Raw genomic sequence first — 22,740 nt, forward strand, 5'->3', positions numbered from 1 at the left:
AGGCGCTTTACTAAAAAATTTTTACTGTAATATATCATTAATTTTAGAATGTGTTCACATTGTGTAAATAGTTTTTAGAACCATGAATAATTTAGGATTTTCATTGTAAAATATATAGCAGTAATTAATTATTAGATAAGTATGAATGTTCAGTGCAATTAAAAGTTACTTATTCAGAATTTATCTTTGTATGGTAACCTTGAATCAGGAAATGATTTACAATTTTTCACGCAAGAGGACGACCTCATCAATTTAGCGCGCTAGCATACACGTGATTTCCTAAATTAAAAGTTGAATACAAATTTCTGCTTTATTTATCAGAATTTATCAGTTTCCTACATGTTGTGACGGTAAGTCTATGCTTGTTTTTTCAACATACATTTTTATATGTTTAGCAAGAATAAAATTTATATATTTCTGTTTCTAAGATAATATTTGGAAGTCATCTATTATTATCAAGAATGAATAAGAAGGATAAAATTCAATTGTTGCGGAATGCAATCAGAAGTTATCCTGACTTTCCTAAACCTGGTATTATATTTCGGTAAGTAATATATTCGTTTATTTTCATTAAATCAATTCTATAAACTATTACAGCTAAGGTACAAGCGACATAACCAATATTGTTGGGATCATATTTATCATATTTTAAAAGTTAATTATTTTCAGAGATATATTTGGTGTCTTCCACAATGTAGCAGCATTGAGAGCAATGAGGGATTTAATAGTAGAACATATTTTATTCCTTGAAGTTGATTTGATTATAGGTCTTGATTCAAGAGGTTTCCTCTTTGGACCCATTATATGCATGGAAATGGGCAAGCCTTTTGTACCTATTAGGAAAAAAGGCAAACTCCCAGGGGAGGTTTTACAAAAACCTTATACTCTTGAATATGGGGAGGTTAGACTGTGTAACAATAATATTAATTTATGACATTTTTACCTTTAATATTATTAGAACATTTTGTTTACATAGGATACCTTTGAAATACAAAAGGATTATATAAATAAAGGGGCACGGGTGATCATTGTAGATGATCTGTTAGCCACAGGAGGTAAGATACTAATGATACAATTTATTTAAGCTAGTATAAATAAGATTAATCAATAAACTTTTATAAATATCATCATAGGTTCCATGACAGCTGCAGTAGAATTGGTAAAATCTGCTGAAGCTGAGGTGATTGAATGCTTAGTAATAATTGAACTAACTAATTTAAATGGAAGAGACAAGGTTGGTGTTCCTGTTCATTCATTTATTCAGTATGACTAGTCTTTACCTTGAGACAATGTTAAAAGTATAATTTTAAACCAAAACTTTGTACAGTGTACAGTACAATACTATCAGCATTTTTAGTGTTGAGCACTCAAATAAAGAAATTTATATTTTTATAAAGTTTATATATACATACAAAATTTTAGTTTTATAATTCTGTGTTCAAAGATATTTTATGATATTTACAAATTGTAAATATTGTACATAAATTTTATAATAAAATTATACAGATTGTAGTTTTCATTAATATTTTTATTATACTTTAAACATTATCATACCGCATGCCATGATATTTATTAGATAAAAAAATTTAAATTTCATAAATAAGATATAAAAAGTATCATTCCACTTAAAATAACTATAAAATATATCAGGTACTCTTTACCCTTGATTTTTGAGATCTTAATGAGTTTAAAAAACTTTGTACTTCGTATTCTAATTTGTCTACATTTTGCTGCAATTGCTCATAGTGTTTTGCTTTGTCTTCTTTATCTTCATCATCTGCAGTGTCTAGATCTAAATCTGGCACATCATTTAAATGATCACAAAGACAAGTGTCCACTGGTCCTTGTGCTTTTGAATGATGTCCCTCTGTTCTCCAGATTATATCAGACAACTGTTCTCTGGTACATTTTTCTGCTTCTAAAACAGCAATGAATTTAAACATTTATGATCTCTATGTTGTCTAACTTCGCCAATAGAATGTACAAAGTCTTACCTTTTAATCTCATTTGATGAATTTGATTCATAAAAGCTTTTGTTTCATGTTTTAATCGGGTTTCCTCTGCCGTTTCCATTTCTTTGCGATCACGCTCACGCTCGATTCGCTCTTTTTCTTTCAATTTTTCCAATTCAGCAATTGAAAGGTCGTCAGTTAAAAATTTCGGGAAATCATGTATAAATGGCTGATATGGTCCTTTGGAAGATAATGTAATTATTTCGTCTCTATAAAAAAATACAATACCTATTACATTATCTTGTATTAGATTTAATAATTACATAATAACAGATAATACTTTACTTAAGATAGTAACTGGGATGAATTCTTGATGGTACATTTTTATCAAGCTGCTGAGCAACATTTATCAATTCTTTGGCAGTAATATGACCCTGACTAGTAAAATATCGCCTAATATTTTCTTGTGTATGCAATGACGAAAGTATCAATTCGTGAGAACAGATACTGTATGCAGCAACGCTGAATAATAAAAGCGAAGGCTTTTTAAATGATATTAAATGATCCAATAAAATTAACCATTCAGAACCAGATAAAACTTCGCTCATTGCAGTCTTCAAAAGTGGCCATGCATATTCAGTAGATGTTATTCCTCGTTCACAAAAAATATTTATTAAACCTGGATTTGTATGCAAAAGAATATTTTCTATTATACCCAGTACATTTAAAGGTGGTAAAGGATGATACTCAAACCATTTTTGACAGTAATTTAGTAACACATCAAGAATGAGTTCAAAACCAAGTAGAAGATCTTTCTGCAATAGAAATAAAGAATCCATTGTAAGAAGATCCAAAGTTTAACGTTTTAAACGTTGAGTAAAAGTTAATAATTTTATTACCTGGAAGACCATCAGAAATGGAAAAACTAAGTTTGGTAGAAATGAACACTGTACTAATAAAGGACACCACTGTATTAAGCAATTTATTGTTGTGATTAGTAATATCTTTTTACTTTTATCAGCTAATGGATAGTTATTCAAAAATTCTGATATAAAATTCGAATTTGCAGCCTTATTAGCTAGATTATTATATGCATTTTTATTAGCTGGTAGTTCCAAAATAGTTGACCATATTAATACACGGTATTTTTCAGGATATTCTCCAAATTCTTTCAAAATGAGCATTAGTCTTTCTAAACGTAGTTCTTCTTTTATGTTTTCTCTAACCCATAATAAATGATCATCTACTTTATGTGCAACTGGTCTACATGGTTCTTTCAATTTTTGTAAGGATTCACACTTTTCTGAAAATAATTTTTCAGTAACTGTTAATTTTAAATGTCCTTCTTTTTCTATATATGCTATGTATCTACCAGTTGGAGAAACTACAATTTTTTTAATGGGTTTAATAGGATGCAAAGTTTCTATTATACAAGATTGATTTATATCAAAGAAATAAAGATCAAAACTTGAGGAGAGACATGCTACTATGTTATTTGCTCCACCATCTAAGGGGTGAGGTACAATTGACATATGCTTCATATTAATAAAGTTCTCTGGCAATTTCAAAGTTTTCATTAAATTCCAGTTACATGTATTCAGAATAGTGATTTTATTCTGAGCACTAGTTATGATCATTGCTCTTCCATTCTGTGTGAAAATAAAATCTCTAATGTTCCGTATTCCATATATTTTTGCATCAATTTTAGTATCATTTTCCAATTGTTTAAAGTTCCAAACTTGTAATGTATCATTATGATATAGCACAACAATGTGTCCTAAATTTGAGAAACTGGCTTTTTTTAACACAACATTTTTTATATTAATTTTTAATTGTTGAGCCTTGGTACAAGAATGTAAACACCATATTATAACTTCTTTTTGTGAAGAAGTTAAGCAATACTTCTTATAAAAGGAAACATGTATAGGTGGTAACTTATGTGCAATCAATAAACAATACTGGGAAACATTTACATTTACTCTTAAAATTTTAATATCACCCGTGGTCAGGCCAACTAGTATTTCAGAGTTATTGATAGGATTAAATCCTATAAAAGTAGTTTTTCCAATATTTCCCAATTTCTGATAAGAAGGACAACTACTTATTAAGTCGATATAATATAAATATCCTGCTGTATCAGTTGCAACACAACATTCTTCATTACAATTAAATGCAGTGTGTGTAAAATTAACTCTTAAAAAACATTGTGTTCTTTTAATTGTCTCTGGTTCAAGTTCAAATGTATCATCAACTTGTCTTAAGTTTTTCCATATTTTTTTATACATTATATTACTGTTATTAATAAATAAAATAATTTCATTCTATTATTTTTGATTTCATAAGGTTATGTTTACATCTAAGAAATGTCAAATGTGACATTGTTTACATCATTCGCGTTCTTTTATGAGTATAAAAGTGACAAGTAATAAAAGTAATAAAATGTGTAACAATTAATATTATTTCTAAATTGTCACACAATAGTGTCAGAACGCTTATAAAATAAGTTTTATGTACAAATTTGAGCGTTAATGATACTTTCAGTACAATGCTATTAGCAGTCAATAAATCATAATTATTGTTGCAGACAATTTTTATAAAAAATTGATATATCGACAAATAAAACAGAAGTTGATATATTTTTTAAATTATTTATTTTATCATTTAAATTGTCATAACCACCTTTTACGTCACTAACTGACAGGAAGAATAGACTCTACATATTTCCGAGTCTGTGGTTGTTTGGAGAAGTGATGGAAGTTGCTTTCATTTCAATTTTTGAGGATTAATAATTTCTCGGAGGTGTATAAACATTTCAAAGGACTGTTGAGTGGATATATTTATACATATAAAAATGGTAAAATTTACTTCTTATTTATATGTTCCAATTACGTTTACTTTACTGCGAGTTATCTGTTTAGGTTATGTGTGTCTTGAAATATTACGAAAGAAAATAATAATTTTACTGTAAATGGTTCCCCAGTTTTCAAAAGTGATTGTTTCTCATATATTCTGTACAATTTCCTTATTTTTGCGTTAATAAAATGATGCTTCATCTTTAGCCTTTTGTACATATACAATAAATAATAAAATGATAAATCTAGCTGATAAATGTTTCATTTAACTGTTTATACCTATGTAATTATTAGAAAAAATCACTCTATATTAAGCTACCAATGCATGTGTTTTTTTTGAAAATTTTTTTAAGGAGTCAGTGTTAAATAATGTTATAATAATTGAATTTTTGTTGGTAGTCTGTTGCTGAATTTCTAAAAGGTTTGCCTTCACATAATGAAAATAACTTTGCCAATTTTCACACGGACAGTGGAAACAGAACTTGTGTAAAGAAGCCTTCAGTATATATTCCCACAAAAGATCATCCTTCAGAACAAAGTTAGTTTTAACTCAGTTGAAAATTGATGCAACGGATATAAGAGTAACTAACTACAAATTTAATTTTTATTTTTAGTTATAGTTACAGAAAAAACCACCATATTGTTAAGGTACCTCCACCAACACTGGGATATAAATGTATGGACTGTTTATATATATAATTATAAGAACTATCTTGCTTGTATATTTTATATTCTATATATTATTGATTAATGTTATTTTTCAGAATCCTGTCAGAAAAAGAGATTTTTTATCTGCTAATGGTGACTCTGAAGATGATGGTGGCACAGTTCGTAGTAAAAGGCTACGTCTTGAGTTGAACAATACCATTTAAAATATATTGCACACTTTTAATTTTCATTACTTGTTAAACTACGTTTATATGTCATGAAAATAGGTCATGCAAACATCAACATGGGACAAATGTAATTCTTAAATATTATAAACATATCTATACCTCGGAAAAATTATTTCAAAACGTTATTTGAACATTTTAAATACATAATTTAGTTTAAATGTTGTGTAAAATATTGACTCTAGAAAAGTAGAAAGAACGTTTTCAAATAATATTTCTTTAGATATGTAACGTTGTAACAAAAAACAAGAATAACTTTTGTGTTAATTGTATGTTTGTATTGCATGCTTGAAGTTCATTGAAAGAAGATTCGTTGTTAGAATATTAAATGACACTACGCTACAGTACACAATTTGTATAAGTAGCGACATTCATTGCTCTCTTTCGTGATCTTTCTGTATGACTGTTGTCGAGGGACAGGAATGCAACTGGTGGTGCATACATTCATTAAAACAGAGGAAGTAAATATTAATGTCATTTTAGTTAAGATACAATATGTCAGCATTTATTCTGAGGTAATTTTGTAAATTTATTTCACAATACATTATTCATTTTTGTACTGCATACATAGTTATCAATTCATAATACGTGTTTAATTTTCTGAAGAAGTGTGTAGAATATGGTATGTTTATTATTTCGAGATTTTCAGTTTAGGTAGCTAATAACAATTACGTTGTTTATTGTCATCAAAATATAGAGAAAAATGTAATCAAACAAAAGTATTGATGACATTTATATATCTCAAGATAAATTATATTCTTGCATGCTTTTTAGAAGAAATTATTGTATTCAAAAATACGGATTATTACAAATAGATTTTACGAAAACTAATATTAATGTTTGTTGAAAGAAGTCGTTTCATATTTTTGATAACATCATTTTGATTTTTAGATAAAAATGATGAAAGTTTGTTAAATTTTAATTCAGTTACATAGAAAATTTCAATAAATTTTCATTTCAAAAGGAATACATGATATTGTATTATTCAATGCAATAAAATATATGTATACGTAATCTGCTTTTGAAATGTCTTTTACACATTAACAAACTATGTTATTAAAAGTTTAATTAAAAGTGTGCATATTACAGTGTTTGTTATTGCACTTTAATTTTGTAATATTTGACATTTGAATTCTATGTTTTTGCAGCATGGTGGATATCGAAGATATTGGAAGTTCAGTAACGCCAGATCCAAAGTGTAAAACTGTATAAATTTCCTGTTCGACTAGGTATATTTTTATTTTTTCGACTATGTATTCCCGTGTTATCATTTTTTAAATTTAAATCCATTAACATCTGTGATCTATCGCTAGATGGCTATAGCGTTTCTTAATTCATGGCGGTACTTTCAAAGAGATGCAATTTTCTTTAATTATAAATTTAAATAAAATGCGATGTTATAATTTGAATTATATTATGATTGTAGAATGTTCTGTATGCATTAATGAAACGCTAATATCGCTTATTTTGTGATTTTTTTCGTTATTGGTTCCCCTATACGCCGTCAGATGTCCGATCAGCCATTTTGTCTATTTGAAGCATTCGCGCCGAAGTACGAAGACCTAATTTTAAATCGTTTACACTTCACAAACCAACAGCAGATTGCTAAATGGTATTGAAACTTTCATTAACTTAAGTACAAAGCATCTATATTTACATTTAGTGTAATGGTTTATTCTTGATTTTTAGTATAAGTACTATAGGTATAGAAACTGTGAACGTCCTTGTTCATCCCTCTCCCCCTTCAAGTAAGTGTTAAATATTTATAACAAGTTCAACATGTTTCATGTATGTACATACTAGATTACTGGAAATTAATAAATAATTTTTTATAATTTCCTGTTATCCTACATTCCCCATGTTTACTTGTTATTGTATTTTAGGATTCAAGGATTGATCATGCATAGGAACAATACCTCCCCGTACATAGCCTCATTTGCGAAGTCGATTTCCCGCATTTTCTATCTGACCAATCTCTTGTTTGATATAGTTCCTAAAATCTCCGCTGTTGGCGTAAAATACAGGTGATGTCGGCATTTAAAATTCTGCGACAAAAACTCTTATAAGGTGATTACTTTTTCTTCCTTTTTATTCGCCAATTAATCCTTTATATTTCCTAAAACTTTGGGTATTACTTTAAGGATCCCATCCTGTATGTCGTCTGTTACAACATATTCAGAATCATCTGAATTACCGACGCGCATAGAACTCGATTCAAACGTAACGTCCTAAAAATAAGGTTTGCAAATTCTATTAAAAAAGCGCTGACAAAGATCCGGTGAGATGTCTTAACGAAGTAGGAATCGTTGATGATGCAGTTATGCAACGTGTAATCAAGAATTGTTTAGAGTGACGATCAAATAAGAAATTCAAGGACTGCTAACATCTATCACTTTATTAATAGGATATAATTGACGTAGACACTATAGGATAGCGACATTATAATCTAATACACAATGTAATAACTTGTAAACGACTACGATATACGATTATATCAAATTTTCTCGCGTACCCCTACGCTACACAGGGTGTCTCGTAAAAAACATTATAAACTAATTGATTGTTTGCGAAGAAGTGAAAAGAAAAAAACGTTCAAATTCAATTTTTTTTTTAAATAATGAATTTAAAAAGTAAATTTTATTTTTCACTTTCCAACTGATGTTATAGAATCGTTTTGAACTTGCTTCATTTGTTACAGGACACTCTGGCCGAGTTACGACTACAAAAAAAAATATATTAATCCTCTTAGTACATGTACAAATCTGTTGGTACGTAAAACGACCTCGAAATAATATAATTAACTTGCGTTGAGTTCAGTTTCGCTTCACCTTGCAAGAATCAGCTGATCGAGCACAGTTGCTGAAGAAAAAAAAAATAGCGTCGCTAACAAGGAAATCAATTTATACCAATTATCATCTGACACGGCATATTTCCATATAGAATTAAACGAACAGTATAAACAGGAAACGATTCTAGGTTCGCGCGTGAAGCGTTCCAGCCTGAAAATCAACTGTAATCGGGCTCAACCGAGCGAAACCCTCGACGAAACCAAACGCAATCAGAGGCTCTCGCGTAATAGAAAGCACTACTTACAGGCCTATTGTACTGCTCTGCACATTCATAGACGTTTCCATTGTCAAAAAGCGCCGCGATAGCTGCTCTAGACTAGAATTCTGGAAGACTGGTCGAACATTTTTAAAGATTTTCTTTTTCTAGCCTTATTTAAATAAAACAGAACCTTCGGTGTCTGAATATTTTATCATTTAAACGTACTGTTACCTGGATAATTTATTTCGATCGACCAGTCTGCCTGAACTTTCGTTCAGCGTTTAAATTATCCAACGTGCGAATAGCAACCAGCTTGAACAACGTTAAACATCGAACTCTTCGTGTATGAGTCAAAAACGTTTAATATTCTTTTCATAGTCCGATGACATCATTTGTTATAAACACAATTGTCCGCCGCGAGTCTCGTATCGAAGGCTATGCGTTCGCATTTTTACATCCAATTTATGACTCATTCTATATATGTATTCAATCCGTATTTTTCTTAATCTCTATTAATAATTTCACTGTAATACAACACCGAAGATAAATCTGTGATCCAAGTTAATTCTGCAATCATCTAATTCTTATCTCTATCTTTGCAGGATCATTCAAGAATTAGAAGGCAGAATTCACGAGTAGAAGTTTCCTGAAACTCCGAGCCAGCGAATCAATAGGTGCAATCCGAGTAAAGAAACTAATCGAAGTTTAAGTTGAACTGGAAGATCCAAAAGCACAATCAGCAAACCGTACGCTCCTCCGACTCCGTTCTCCATTCATTGACCGAGAAACTGTGTAAGGTAGGCGTAGTTGAAGAGAGAACGCGGTATACACGGTGTTACACACTGACTCCTAGATTTCAGTTGTTAATCTCAGGTGCACGGCTCGTTCTCCGAGAAGTTTTGTAATCTTCCGAGCCTCTCCCTGGGCGTTCGTTGACTCGCGGTTCAGGGCTAAGCCCCGGCTCCGTTTGTGGCGCGTATTAATGTGCGTGCGCCTCACTTCGCCGCAAAACTGGGACGCTGCGTGCTGAAAGAGGAGACAATTGTGGGAAGAGAGGCTGAAAGCGAGATTGCCTCGATGCCTCCTTGGCCGAACCGTCTTCGAGTTTTCCCCTCTTGGAACAATTGACTCCCAACGAGTAACAGTTTTCAATTAAACGCAGAAACGATTATTTTTCATTTCAATGTTCAATGTTCATTTCACCCTGGACTGTACGTTATACCAGGAACCACGTGCTCGCTGTCTGTATTGTATCTGTTTATTGGCTCAAAGAACGGTGGTCGCATTACCGAGTAGAAGCTTAAGACCGTCCTAGTGGGAACTTCATGGAAATTCAATTACAGAATTAACTTGTACACGGTCTTAGACTTGTAATCGGTAACGCCTGCGCGTCGTGTATAGAGGGATACTGTTTAGAGAAATTGAATTACAGGGAGGAGAGCGACAAAGTTGACGTTCTACAGAGAAGGAATCGGAAATAGGTTTCCGCTGGATGAATCGTGGCGAACGGATTCCGGATCGATCCAGCTCGAAAGGGAATAATAATCGCTGGCAATAATTGCCGCGAAATGGTGGCGGAAAGTTGTTGTAGCGTTCGCCAAGGCAAATGACTCATAACGCGGCGTTTTCCAACGGAACGTGGTATACAATTTCAATTCATCGTCGCGAATAAGGCCATATGCATTAAAGCTATTCGTACATGTGTAGTGTACGTATACGCTAATTTGTACACACATAGATACATACATTTTATATATTATTATATATAGTATACGTATTCACAGTTCGAGTTTGTAAGGCGACGAGACCTAAGGTACTAGATTCATCTTCGTCTTTCTCCCTTCTCCCTGGTAGATTGTACAACAAATACCATTTCATCGAGACTCACGGACCTATGATATCGTTGCAGGCTAAAGCGCTCGGGTCAGAAATAGAAGTAACAGGTGTAATTGTTGGCAATTATCGCCGCAACGATACTAATATGGTAACGGGTTGATAATAAATGGCTGGATCTGAAAAAGAATCCTCTGTAACCTATTGTACGTGTCGCAACGAGAGATCGAGTAGTTTTGTCATCAGAATTTACGCTCAAAGAACATGAAAATGTTGATATGTTAACCCTTTGCTGTCCATTCGTACTGTATATTACATTTACTTATGGTTTCTTGACAAAAGCTAGAATGCGCATTGCGTGAATTGCATTTTTAAATGGAATGTTGTCAGCACCACGTTATAGAGGATAAATCTCGGATTAGAAATATAACGAAAAGGTCATTTATTATCAATGCTCTATCGTACGTCGCCGTTGAACTATGACCCCGTTAAATTCACGTTCATCGGTAATATGTCACTCTCTTATCATCTTTTTTTTCTGCCTGCAGGAAAAAGGAATTCCTCGATATTCGATGCTTTCATCGTTAATGGCTTTCGTCTCGATTGTGACGAACGTTCCATCTTCCTTTCAACCCTCTCGACGGGGCAGCCTGAATTACGAAAACAGTCGATTTCTTCCCTCCTTCTCGTTCAGTTTCCCTTCCAGCCGTGCAATCGGGCTGGAAGCGTCTTAATTTGACTGGCAGATTTAATAGTCTCCATTGGTGATGTTAATTCGAGGTCAATTAAGTGCGAACGCTACGATGTCGCGGCGAAAGTTTCACTCTCTATGAAAGTATCATAATTTTTTCTTTTTTTTTTTTCAAGCTGACTCGAAGACATCGAGAAACGTTTTGCATCGGAATTATTTCTCACGAAAGTGTAAAGGAATGAAGATAGCTGACGAAAATCAATAAACCACCATAATTACGAAGTATACGATAACATACATATAATGAACATCGGTAATAAAGTATGGTACAATGAACTCTTTAACGTCCTCGAACGACCAAATAATTTTGGACAAAGAACAGTAACGAGTAGTCTCAATGTCTTTCAGATATACTGTCTTCGACAGCAAGCTTCGATGCGGAACGTGGTCTACACGTTCAAGGCCAGCAGAAGCACCGGACGGTTGATTTGATGGTGCGTTATCTAACTGGAAGTATAAGACGAACGTCCCTGTTGAGACGAGCGAAACGTCTTTGGTATACCCGAGCGTGTACGTCCGAACACGGTCTATCTGTACGAAGGAAAAAGAGAACGAAGAGGGAGAAAGACGTTACTGTACGGCGTAAGCCAACAGAATGGTTAATCCGGTAGCCACAGCGAGGCTAATCCTGTTAGCTATTGAAGTGGGTATCTCCGGCTGCTCCGGTGCGCTTCCGTCCTCCAAATACTGATAACTCTTCACCCCGGTTCTCGCTCTGACCACCCGATAGTTGGGCACGTTTACGTTCACTCGATCGTTCAGAACGTTTTGAAACGAATTGGTAACACAGTAAAAGTTACCATCCTCGTCGAAAGCGAACGTATCAGGCCACTGCATTCTCTCGTGATCCCTGGAGATCACTCTCTGTCCGGTGGTGAACGAGTTAGACTGTTTCGTGTCCCACATGGCCACTGCATCGTCAGCTAATAGACCAAAGTACAGCACTCCTTTCGCTGACATCATCATACCGTCCGTTTGAGAGTTCTTCCTTCCCAGCTCCCTCACGTCGCCGTCCACGTTGCTTATGTTAGCCTTAAGAACCGACGTTGGTATGGAATACAAGTGGAAGGAAGAGAGCGGTGAATAATACACCTGTCTGTCAGCGTCGCTTGCGGGAGAGAGAGCGATTCCATCCACGGGTATCGCTAAATTGATCGGTGTCTTGGAGATCATGAATCTAACAGCCTCCGGCTTAGCCTTCATCGAATCGTGTCTGACCTTCCAGGAGGTGTTGTTCCTTAAGGAGTAAGCGATGATGCCTGGATCCTCGCGATCACTGTCGGTTATGTACGCCATACCACCGTCCTCGTGGTCCAGAACGATGTCGTTTAGGTAAGCGGTACCATGGCGAGCCACGTGCGTAGGGAACACGTACGTTCGGAGGACTTGACCGTCCTTTTCTAGATCGAGGATCACCAGCCTCGGTGGACAGTTGCTTTTCGTCTCGACTGACAAAGGTGATATCTTTCCAGAGTCGAGAACCCACATGCGTCCCAGAGGGTCGATCTCCATGCTCTGGACAAACTGGAAGGCAGTGCAGTCTCCTACTTTCTGCATCTCCCAATTAGGAAAAGCTTCCAACTTGGGAGCTGTGTTTCGGTTCACCGGGGTCGCCGAGGTAACACCTAGAGTCACAGGTACACCTCCCTTCCATCTGGGTATCGTCAGGTACATTTTACCCTTCCAGAACTTGATACCAGATATGTAGTTGTTGGCTGGAATGTAATCATCATGCTCGATAGCGAATTGTTGTTCCTCTTCCGTTGGCCAGATCACGTCTGTGGTGTTCCATTGAAAGATCACTTGAAAGGGCTCGTGACAGGTCGTCGCAGCGACCAGGATCAGCAGAAGCGTCAAAGTCTTCATCTTGAGGATAGTATACACTGTTTGTTATGCTTTCTCACGATTTATCACTTATTCTTAGTCTAACTTATTGTGTTGTCTGTAGACGCGACAGGAAGAGACGAAGACCCGTCGTGGAGGATCCAGTTGAAAGCTGATATACGGAAGTAAGATTGTTCGTAGCCTGGCAAGTGTCGCCGAAAATCCGGAAGACAACCACGAAGAGAGTATCTATTCTCGTCGAGGAGAACCGTCGTAACACGAAATATTCGACCGTGCCAACTGTGTTTTTCGCTTGGCCTGCTTTTTCTCAACTACACCGTTCTTCAACACCCGTCACCAACGACTTTGCCGCGGCGTCTTGCTAGCGGATCTCAACGGCGGCCCATCACGCTGAGACGATCGCGATTTGACTGACGAAGACGCGGAGCGTCGCTTAGAGAGGCGTCGTACCCCCACCGTGCTCCGCTGGTATTTACACACCACGTTCCTCCGTGCACGTGCACGGTTCGGACGCGTGTATGTACGGGGTTGCAAACGAATACGTAGGTACGTGGATAGGAACACCCAAGTGTCTCCCCACCATCGTAAACGTAACTCGGCTACTTAGCTAGTTGCGCGATGCGACGATGATGCATCGTGGAAATGCAAATTAACATTCTTGCTCAAATCACTGTTCATCGATGCAAACTTTTATCGCTCTGACCGATATTTGTCACGTACTCATTTGCATACGAGAAACGCGTTCTTCCGTCATTAGCATAAACGAGACGAAATTTAATTTTCGTTTGTTTTAAAAATAAAAGTTTGCAACCTTGTAATTACTGATAAAATTAGAAGAATTAAAAGAAGTTCTTATTCTTTTACTTTTATACTATTATTTTCCGAAGGACTATATTTCTTACGTTGATCGGAAATAAGTTGATCTTGAACCATTACTCGAGTCGCATTAAAAGAATAGGAATTTTTTTTATATACGATCGAACGATTTGTTTTCTGCGCACGTTCGCGATTTCATTTGCATTTCATGTATGGAAATTAATTTCAATTCTATGGATCTGTATTTTTTTTTCACGATACGAGTAACGACGCACGATGTAATGTTCACAGTACGAGATTAAGAGTAATAATCTTTGTCCGGTATGTGTAATTAAAACGTAAGTAGATCGTTCGTTTCTGAGAAACTGCTTCTCGAGAATATGATCGTACGAGAATACGTTTCTCCCGTGTCGTATCAGAGAATATCATCCTTAAATAGGCACAGAATTGTCCCGTGATTCTCGAGCAATTTTCAACCGGTGATTAAGTTAATGCTGTTCGTAGAATCCTACGGTTTTTTCCTCGTACGCGCATTGTTAGTTGAAAACGAGAGACGTTGAGCTTGAAACGGATAAACGATGTATGTACCGAGGCCTGGCCCGTTTGAAAGGGTAACGATGAAAAGGGGTGAGCTTAGAAAAGGCTGTTACGTGTTGCTTTATCTTCCCCCTTGGGTAGAGATGATCCCGAATAATCGATTCAACCGTCGCGTCGCTTCTTCGCATCGCTTGGCCTGCAATTGCGTTGTCCAGAATTTCGTTAGACCTGTTTTCGTCCGTACCGTTGAACGGAGAACGTTGGATGATAGGGTGACACGTTGTGTCGAAGAACGCGTTTAATGAAACTTACAATTGTTTATGAGCCAAACTAGGTCACGCTCTACTCTGGCTTACTTTAAAACGTTCTTCTCTACAATGAAAGTCCATTTATCTGAAAGCGAGACTGTTTGGATAACGAAAGCTCGATGATTCTTTGGCAGAACGATCAAAACTTACTCGTTCAAATAAATTGAGCTAATCTGATTATTCGAATAAGTAGATATGAGATCATTGATGTTGTATTTGTATTTCAGAGCAGGCGTTTGACAGCGATAGGGGCCACCGTTTGAATGTTACGTCGAGGCTGACTGGTTCAAAAGACCGCGTGCCGATCGGTTTCCTTGCCTCGTGGTCCATTGATCTCCACCAAGGGAAATGGATCAATGAATGCACTGGATGACAGCTGCAACCGATATTCATCATGCGGTTTGCGGCTCCGTTACCATCATACTTTCTGGAATTTGTAACGTTCTTGCAGAATAATTTATTATTCAGAGTATGATTAATCTTTCCAAGATACATACATACAGTAGATATGAATAAGGAAAAAATATTGTAATATCTTTATACTTATTTCTTCTGTACCCTGCAAACTTTTTTCTTACATTTTCTCATATAAAATTGTGAAGTGTAAGATATGGTTATCTGAGAGTACAGGAAATTTGTAAGACATTCGCTTTTTATAACATTCTTTTTTCATACTTTCATCTACAGAATATGCCTGTGTATTTTGTCGAGGATAAACTTTGACCGTACCAGATTCTGCAATCGTTATCGTATAAAGAGGATAATTATTGAAATGATCGACGATCAAAAGTTCCTGAAAAATAGAGAACGTATCTATCCTGGATTAAATAACCAGTCTTTGAAGAAGAAAATTATTACAGGACCCATCGTGAAAATGCGAACAGTGATGTCGAGGAAACGAATTGGAAGCGCGATGAGCAAGCGGATTTCGCTTTCGTCATGCTTCATTTTTGCGAGCACCTCCGCAGCTTGATGCAATTCTCAAAAATAGTCCTATCCTGTTATGTTCGATCGACGGCTTCTAAAAACGTTGTATCGACGCGGCTTGTATTTTTGAATAGAAATCTACAGGCTGTCGTGAAAGGAGTAGAACGATCTTTTGGCAGTGATTCAAGTATCTGTAAAAATTCAGCAAGGGGAAGGAATTCTTTAACACGTGCGAGAACCGTGGGAGGTATCGTATACCACAGTAATTAATATACTTTTATTTTCATTCCACTTTCAAATACAACCGCAACTTACTATAATAATGTTTCAGATAAACTAAAGATAGACGAGAAGAAATTAGTTCTGCTGAAAGGCAGGATGAATCGATGATAAAAACCAGATAGCTGTTGATCACTGACCATGAAGTCGCGTTTATTCATAATAAACACCCTGCTGAAAATAGCGACGCGGGTATGAATAATATTTTCTCGAATATGAAACTTTCGCTCGACATCAATGGGATATGAAAAACAATAATTTAACGTGGGCGTAATTCAATTCTGTGATTGTGAAATCGTCCTCGACGAGGTTGCAATAACTGATCGATAGCGTTATTGCGAGGATCGTTTTTTTTTTTTTTTTTTTTTAATGAATCGGATACCGAGTGAAACGTTTCTATTATATAATTGCAGAAACGCGAGGAGCATGTTGAACACCCTTAGCAACGCCACCGAATAACGTCAACGATAATGGATGGAAAACAATGAATAAGAATGATCGCGTATAGACGTCTGGAAGCATCTGGATGACCGTGATGTCGAAATGACCGACACCTATTACAGATATACTGCCAGTGCACACGTACTTTATTACTGTTATAACATTACGTTATACGTCATACAATCGTGAGTCAACAGTTATAGCACGCTTGTCATCGTCCGTACGACCCACAGCTACCCTGTTTCTAACTTACATCATTGTTATTGATAATTATTTAAATTTAAACCAGACTGAACAGAATTCTTCCATTCTCCAAGATGAATTCTTTACTGACTGAATGCTCTTCTGTGTATCACGAATTAACATCACTTTTGGCTGAAGATGTTTTTGTAGCTGTTATTTTTCCAAGATATTATGTACTGATCGTTAAGTAATTTATTTTCTTATTTTATTTTGATACATGAATATGTAAAGTCTGTGATGCACACTTAGCAGCTAGAAGCTAAGATGATTCTCGTGTTATATCAAAAATTATATTTCAGACTTGTGGCTCTCCGTACTTTGTTCAGAGAAGAGGAAATCGCAGATCTTCAATAACGACGGTGTATCGTGTTACCTTAGAAGGAATTAGAAGTGGACTAACGAGGAGAGCCGGAATTACAGATTTATGCTAATTGGCAGTTTATTAATATTGCCGGTGCGAATCGGATCACAGTTATCCTGTAGATGTTACTCCATTTTCAGCGGCCAGAAACTCTTAATGGACGTGCAGGAATGTTGGCTCATAATTGACACCCTACACAATCGAGTTTTATTTAATTAGGCAACGCACGAGCAAGTTTCTATCTCGACTAACGGTGTCTTTAAAACGCGTAACGAAATATTTTCGATATCGATGTCACGGAGGATCGTTAGCTTCCTCGACAGGACTTGAAACATTATCGTCATCTTCTGAAACGTTCGCAGAATGTAGACGGGAAAGTGGACGCGAAACATCATCGTTATTTTCCTTTCGACGCGTTTCTCAATGTCTGCCTACGTTTTAAACACTGCACGACGGTAACCTTCGAGAAATGGAAACCGCAAACCAGGTTGCAAATTCTCTCTAGATTTTGCCGTCGCACCTGCTTCTCAACGGATACCGTCCTCCGCGGATTGAACACGCGGATCCTTTGCCAAATCGTCACGATCTCGCTTCTTGTTTCGAGTCTTCTGTGTCCACAGGTGCATCAGCGGATTCTTCTTTCAAATTGGCACGTGCAAATAATGCAAACAACAGTCATCATTGTCTGTACCGTGCAGCTGAGTGACACCTGAATGCTGACTCTGCTGATGATTGGAATTGAAATGTGTTGCATGATTAATTGCAAAGGTATTCTCTGTTATTAAGCGATAGCTAATGATTACTAATTAGTTGCTCTTCTATTATATAAACGAATTCCAATGATATTGAACGATTCTTACAGGAATTGTCAAGTTCAAATTGAAAGGAAAATTTTGTATGCAACGTTAATTGGTTGATTGGCATTGCAAATGTAACATAATTGAACGACTGAAGGAAAAAGGAAGGGGAATGAAAATTTTTAGCAACGTAAAGTGGCAAATTGAGAAATTAGATAATCGTATCCTTGATAATTGTTCGTACAATATAAATATATATATATATGTACACGGGCAATTTTCACTGTGGCAGTGAACGATGTTAATGCGTCAAAGGTTGCGCAATACTGCAAATCAACCTGACTAATTAACCACATATCCCACAGTCATGAATAAATATACTCTGGTGTGAGTAGGCTTGAAAATAATCATCGTCCTTGTCGTGCTTTTACGTCGACGCAGTTTCACATCCTCTGCGATACGCTGTATGCATTCGTACCGTTGAAAATTCCGTGTCACGGCACACTTTTCCTTTTTTCATTATGTTTCCATTGACGGTCCAGCTTTGTTTTTCCATTCAGCCGCGTCGAACAATGCGTAATTCGTTAATTCCTTGTATTCGTTACTCGTTTCCTCTTTAACTCGCCTCCTCGGCATTCAGGACACGAAATATTCACGGTCACGATCAGCAGCAACCTTCGTTAACAAAAGCTTTCACTTTGTATCCCTTTGACGAAACCTCCATTGTATGCGAAAAAATTTATATTTATTATACTATAATTGTTTTAGGTTTATCTCTCTCTCTTACCGCGATAACAGGTTGTTCCCATTGTGGTCAGCAAATTATTAACACATCTGAACCACAGAGACATTTATCGGAGGCACAACATCTAAGCATTGCTCTGTTTTCCTATGAAACCAAACATGGAAGAAAAGCGAAACGAAGGTATAATTGAATAATTCTTTGACCTACTTTCAGACTTTTACCATAAACCTTGAATTTCACACGGTATAACGTGTTCATGCTTTAACAAGGTAATAACTATTTTTTCTTTCATTTTATTTCAAGTTTAATAAAGTAGAGTATCCATTACAATGTATATCATGCATTAAGAAATGAATACCATGTATAAAAACTAATTTCATTTTTTTTTATTTTCTCAGAAGATGATTCACTGCGAACTGTCCAAATGATTAATGTACGTTCGTCTACCGATCGCGTGCGAATTGTTGAGGAAAGAAATGGAATATGGTGCGAGAAATAACGAGTCTGATTGAACAAGCATAAGCGTGCGATCCGGTATAGTCAAAGGCCTCGCCCTGAGCATCCGTTTCCCACTGGCCTACTAAAATCCACGCTGTGGATGAAAATAGAACCGTCACAGTAGCGAGAGTAAGAGTTAGGTGGTTCGTGAATTAGAAACGAAAGGAGGAGTCCGAGCAGATTGAACGATAAAACGTTTCCAATCGGTGGATCGAGGCTAGGAAAGGAAGTAAAACGATGCACGATGGAAATTGGATGAACGAAGACGATCGTCTTTCTTATCGTTCCCAACCTTTTCCCTAATGGATATCGTGCGAGCGATCATCGCGTGATCCTCTCTTCGAATGTAACTGCCTGCTATCGAAGAATACCGCTCCTCGCGATCGTTTCTAATTCACAGATTCTAATCGAAGGCGTGACACAGAAGCGTTCCTCTTTTTTTTTTTAAAAAAACCGAAGGATAGCATAGTAAAAATACCGTCTACTCTACGCTGTTCGTTAGCTAATTGAATGAGAAGTGCTCACTTTGATGCTTCCGGTTTTCAGCTACACCAGATTACCTTTGATTCGAACGAACCCAGAGGCGTGAAATGGTCGACCAGTGAATTTCGTTGCGGCAACGATTTTTACCAGAGCGAAAGCAACGTCTAACGAACCAGCTTCCGGTGTTTTCGAGCCGCTGAACTTCTCGTAACCGTGGAGAAGGTAAACTTTACTCTTTATCGTGGCTGCGTAATTTTATTATCCCGAGGAAGGGCGACAAACCACGGAAAAGAAAGAATGAGTTCTATTGTACAGGACAGACGTCATAGGATTCAAAGTTAGACAATCTATGACACCGATCCCCGGAATCTCTAGGTCGCAAGTTTCACCTCGATGGACTAACTTGAGGATTAGTAATCTAGGATAACGAAATCCATGAAAGGATATTTGGATCATGGTAGAGATACTTGTTTATTCCGGAATCCTTGGTATTCCGACTGCTACGTTAATTTCTTAATTTCATGGATAAACTATCGTACATTTGGCAGAAATTAGATTCTCTTGTACTCCCTCTTGGTACGTAACAACGTTAAAGGATTGCGTGAATCACGCAAGGCACGCGATCAGCGAAAGCCCCTTGCGAGTGAAATTTTCAAATATTTACCCAAGGGAGACTCGCTTCCACCATAGGTAAAGTAAGCGGATTTTTATATACTCTTCTCTCCAGGATTCCTTTAAACGACTTTACCCAGACGTAGCGTCTGGCAAGTTAAAACGTACCGTGTAATAAATTCTGTCTGTTGCAATTTTAGGCTTCGAGTGTTTTCCTGAATGTTCCACGCTAATTTGGGTCGTGGTGTCACGCGTTGTGGAAACAGATGCGATGACCTCGTCGTAACGCTGTTTTAGCGATACGTTAGGGTAACCGCGAGACGTTGTTAGAGAGTTTGTACGATGAGGATGATGCACGGAATATCACACGCGATTAGAACTTTTCCGATCGGCGTTCTCGTGCCGCGGACCATAAAGACCTGCGCTGCGCTGGAAGCAGGGAAAAAAGAAAAAAGGATTAGGCGAAACTGGGACGAACGGTGCCTTTGGCTCGAACCGTTTAAACACTTACAATTGAACTCATTTTCCGAGCAATTAGCCTCGCTCGATTATCGCCGATTATTCGTGGAACAAAATAGTACAGTACCTGTTTTCCTGAGTTAAAAATATTGAAAGTCCTGAAACTGTATACCGGTAATTAATAGTTTCTTCTCTATCAGGTAACACGAACGTACGTTTCTGACAAACTAGCCGACGATAATACGCCAAACGAGCAAAGTGTTGACTGTCCGATTGGATCGTTACCGCTTCAGAGCCCAAAGCAAGAGAGGATTCGAGGCTTGCGGAGATTTTCACGCTTCGTCGAGGAACGCAGACCGTTTAATCAGATCGAAGGATGTCTCGCGAGAGAACGCGTAACACGCGACGAACATTCAGTGAACCCTAGTTTTAGGGTGACAAATCGGATCCTTTCAGGCTGGCGACCAGTAAATTAAGAATTTTTCATTCGTTTCTAATTTTGTTACTTTCCAATTGATTCTGTTTCAATACGGGGGTGTAATTTTGTTTCCTCTCACATCTGACTAACTGATTCTATTTTATATTCGTTTCAGGTCGCTTGGAACATTATAAAGACAAAATATTGGAGGAAATAAAGGGGAAGAGGAGACAATATAGAAATCCTACGTGCAAATTATGAATCTAACTTGATTGAAGAGACAGAGATTGAATGTTTATTCGCGTCTACGTAGAAGTTAGAAGGTATTTTCTCGAGAGCAGTAGGTCACCTATTCTAGTCAGCATGATGCCGGCCAGATGAAATCCTAGATCGACGGTTACCATACCGACCAACGGCTCTCCCTTTATTATTTTCCTACCCCAAGTCTCTGTACGCCGTCGTATCCAGCTGGATTCCCTGCCACCCTTGTTGCGTACGATTACAGGCCGAGGTGCTTTCATTCAAAAACCCCCCAGCGTTCTATTTTCTTTTTTTTCTTTCCATGAAGCTTTTCGACAGATTGCGTTTAGACGAATTCAATAAGGAAATGTCGATTCGGGGACCGGTAATAATATTTCAATCCATGCTCGCGACTGATTCCATCGTCGAGGGCTTCCTGTCAACCCCATAAAATTCGGTGCGAAACTACAATGGATTTTTGATGAGGTTTCGATCGAACTTTTAAAAATCGTCGAGGAAAATAAAGGGGAAAGCTGTGTTTACTTGGGATTTTAATATTTCAATTTCTTTTGTATAAATAGTTATTTTAAAAACGTAAGGTAAATGTGAGCATTAGCTGCGCAACTCTTCTTGAACAAGTTTTAAATTAAGAATTTTATTTTTCCTTCGTATGTACACGTTACAAATGAAACTGTAAAACTTTCAGGAATGCTGTCTGAAAGTCCTCGACACAGAAGCTTTGGACGAGCATCGAGATCCTGATGCATCAAACATTTAACAGGCAAGAAACGAGGAAAAATTGTTTCGTAGCCTTGCCTCTACGTGAGTCCACTTCGAACGAGGCCGGCTATATATTTTTGCCAGACCGAGTGTTGTTCGTATAAGGAAACAATGTCGAGTTTTACGCAACTCATAAACACGCGAACGTGACTGTCTCTTAGCGAGATAGCGTACGTGTTGCATGACTGTTTGCAGAAACATTTTCCTAGGATTAGGAGGATCGTTGTGTAAAGAGGAAAAGGTCTGAAGACCAAGGCGGACGAGACCTTGAAGACAAGTACGCAAAATGAAAAGAAACCATCCATCTTTAAGCGTAATGGATCGTGTCATACCTGGACGATGCTTCATCGCTTCTTGCGCAACTTCCTTCGTTTCATTCGATTCAATTCTTGTTTCCTACTCGTCGATCGATTCGCTCTTCCTACTTCCATAGAAGTAGATACATTGTAATGGAAATAATTAGATGAATAAGGAGGCAAATATCGAGGACTTTTAAGTAAGGGAAATTTTGTTTTCATTAGTAATGGGTTAGTAATCACTCTTGGATTATTATTCAAGTTTAAACATGTTCATCGTACCGTGTAATTAATATGTACATTTAGTGCCATTGTATACTTTAATT

The 22,740-nt window shown here is 36.7% G+C and overlaps 5 protein-coding genes across 11 annotated transcripts; 3 read left to right on the plus strand and 2 right to left on the minus strand.

Annotated features, from left to right (window-relative positions):
- Nucleotides 1–210: 210 nt before the first annotated feature.
- Nucleotides 211–4,790, plus strand: Aprt (adenine phosphoribosyltransferase). Of its 3 annotated transcripts, none has more exons than XM_034335604.2 (6): nt 211–350; nt 429–544; nt 670–901; nt 977–1,055; nt 1,134–1,234; nt 4,537–4,572. In XM_034335604.2, exons 2-6 carry the CDS (start codon nt 462–464, stop codon nt 4,555–4,557), a joined length of 516 nt encoding a protein of 171 aa, XP_034191495.1. In that variant the 5' UTR covers nt 211–350; nt 429–461; the 3' UTR covers nt 4,558–4,572. The 3 variants fall into 3 exon arrangements, with proteins under 3 accessions (XP_034191495.1, XP_034191496.1, XP_034191492.1); XM_034335605.2 differs by lacking the exon at nt 4,537–4,572 and adding an exon at nt 4,654–4,790 and having other exon boundaries at nt 212–350; XM_034335601.2 differs by lacking the exon at nt 4,537–4,572 and having other exon boundaries at nt 325–350; nt 1,134–1,411.
- Nucleotides 1,578–4,299, minus strand: LOC117609347 (TBC1 domain family member 31). The gene is made up of 4 exons (XM_034335579.2): nt 2,852–4,299; nt 2,298–2,767; nt 1,995–2,221; nt 1,578–1,918 (listed from the first exon to the last, which is right to left on the minus strand). The coding sequence occupies exons 1-4, from the start codon at nt 4,235–4,237 to the stop codon at nt 1,647–1,649; spliced, it is 2,355 nt and encodes a 784-aa protein (XP_034191470.2). The 5' UTR covers nt 4,238–4,299; the 3' UTR covers nt 1,578–1,646.
- Nucleotides 4,666–11,444, plus strand: LOC117609365 (DET1- and DDB1-associated protein 1). 3 transcript variants are annotated; one of them, XM_076689318.1, is made up of 8 exons: nt 4,666–4,806; nt 5,204–5,342; nt 5,419–5,480; nt 5,569–5,767; nt 5,992–6,212; nt 6,846–7,309; nt 7,387–7,445; nt 7,581–11,444. In XM_076689318.1, exons 1-4 carry the CDS (start codon nt 4,804–4,806, stop codon nt 5,674–5,676), a joined length of 312 nt encoding a protein of 103 aa, XP_076545433.1. In that variant the 5' UTR covers nt 4,666–4,803; the 3' UTR covers nt 5,677–5,767; nt 5,992–6,212; nt 6,846–7,309; nt 7,387–7,445; nt 7,581–11,444. The 3 variants fall into 3 exon arrangements, with proteins under 3 accessions (XP_076545433.1, XP_076545432.1, XP_076545434.1); XM_076689317.1 differs by having other exon boundaries at nt 5,569–6,212; XM_076689319.1 differs by lacking the exon at nt 5,992–6,212.
- Nucleotides 8,563–13,195, minus strand: LOC117611445 (dopaminechrome tautomerase). Its single transcript, XM_034339395.2, has one exon. It carries the CDS (start codon nt 13,193–13,195, stop codon nt 11,900–11,902), a length of 1,296 nt encoding a protein of 431 aa, XP_034195286.1. The 3' UTR covers nt 8,563–11,899.
- Nucleotides 13,196–16,527: 3,332 nt separating this feature from the next.
- On the plus strand, nt 16,528–17,166 carry LOC143305475 (uncharacterized). 3 transcript variants are annotated; one of them, XM_076689314.1, is made up of 3 exons: nt 16,528–16,667; nt 16,772–16,907; nt 17,025–17,166. In XM_076689314.1, exons 1-3 carry the CDS (start codon nt 16,585–16,587, stop codon nt 17,154–17,156), a joined length of 351 nt encoding a protein of 116 aa, XP_076545429.1. In that variant the 5' UTR covers nt 16,528–16,584; the 3' UTR covers nt 17,157–17,166. The 3 variants fall into 3 exon arrangements, with proteins under 3 accessions (XP_076545429.1, XP_076545431.1, XP_076545430.1); XM_076689316.1 differs by having other exon boundaries at nt 16,772–16,912; nt 17,025–17,164; XM_076689315.1 differs by having other exon boundaries at nt 16,772–16,898; nt 17,025–17,156.
- Nucleotides 17,167–22,740: the final 5,574 nt, after the last annotated feature.

The sequence above is a fragment of the Osmia lignaria genome, chromosome 7 (genome assembly GCF_051020975.1).
Source record: "Osmia lignaria lignaria isolate PbOS001 chromosome 7, iyOsmLign1, whole genome shotgun sequence".
NCBI classification, from domain to species: domain Eukaryota; kingdom Metazoa; phylum Arthropoda; class Insecta; order Hymenoptera; family Megachilidae; genus Osmia; species Osmia lignaria.

Bases quoted from the DNA above. Each gene is read 5' to 3' on its own strand.
- LOC117611445 (XM_034339395.2), bottom strand. From the start codon at position 13,195: ATGAAGACTTTGACGCTTCTGCTGATCCTGGTCGCTGCGACGACCTGT.
- LOC117609347 (XM_034335579.2), bottom strand. From the start codon at position 4,237: ATGTATAAAAAAATATGGAAAAACTTAAGACAAGTTGATGATACATTT. The intron at 2,768-2,851 runs GTAATAAAATTA...TTTCTATTGCAG, and splicing joins CATTTCTGATGGTCTTCCAG to AAAGATCTTCTACTTGGTTT. The intron at 2,222-2,297 runs GTAAAGTATTAT...ATTTTTTTATAG, and splicing joins CATCCCAGTTACTATCTTAA to AGACGAAATAATTACATTAT.
- LOC117609365 (XM_076689317.1), top strand. The intron at 5,343-5,418 runs GTTAGTTTTAAC...TTTTATTTTTAG, and splicing joins AGATCATCCTTCAGAACAAA to TTATAGTTACAGAAAAAACC. The intron at 5,481-5,568 runs GTATGGACTGTT...GTTATTTTTCAG, and splicing joins ACCAACACTGGGATATAAAT to AATCCTGTCAGAAAAAGAGA.
- Aprt (XM_034335601.2), top strand. From the start codon at position 462: ATGAATAAGAAGGATAAAATTCAATTGTTGCGGAATGCAATCAGAAGT. The intron at 545-669 runs GTAAGTAATATA...AATTATTTTCAG, and splicing joins AAACCTGGTATTATATTTCG to AGATATATTTGGTGTCTTCC. The intron at 902-976 runs GTTAGACTGTGT...TTGTTTACATAG, and splicing joins ATACTCTTGAATATGGGGAG to GATACCTTTGAAATACAAAA.
- LOC143305475 (XM_076689314.1), top strand. From the start codon at position 16,585: ATGACCGACACCTATTACAGATATACTGCCAGTGCACACGTACTTTAT. The intron at 16,668-16,771 runs GTGAGTCAACAG...AATTTAAACCAG, and splicing joins ACGTTATACGTCATACAATC to ACTGAACAGAATTCTTCCAT. The intron at 16,908-17,024 runs GTTAAGTAATTT...ATTATATTTCAG, and splicing joins CAAGATATTATGTACTGATC to ACTTGTGGCTCTCCGTACTT.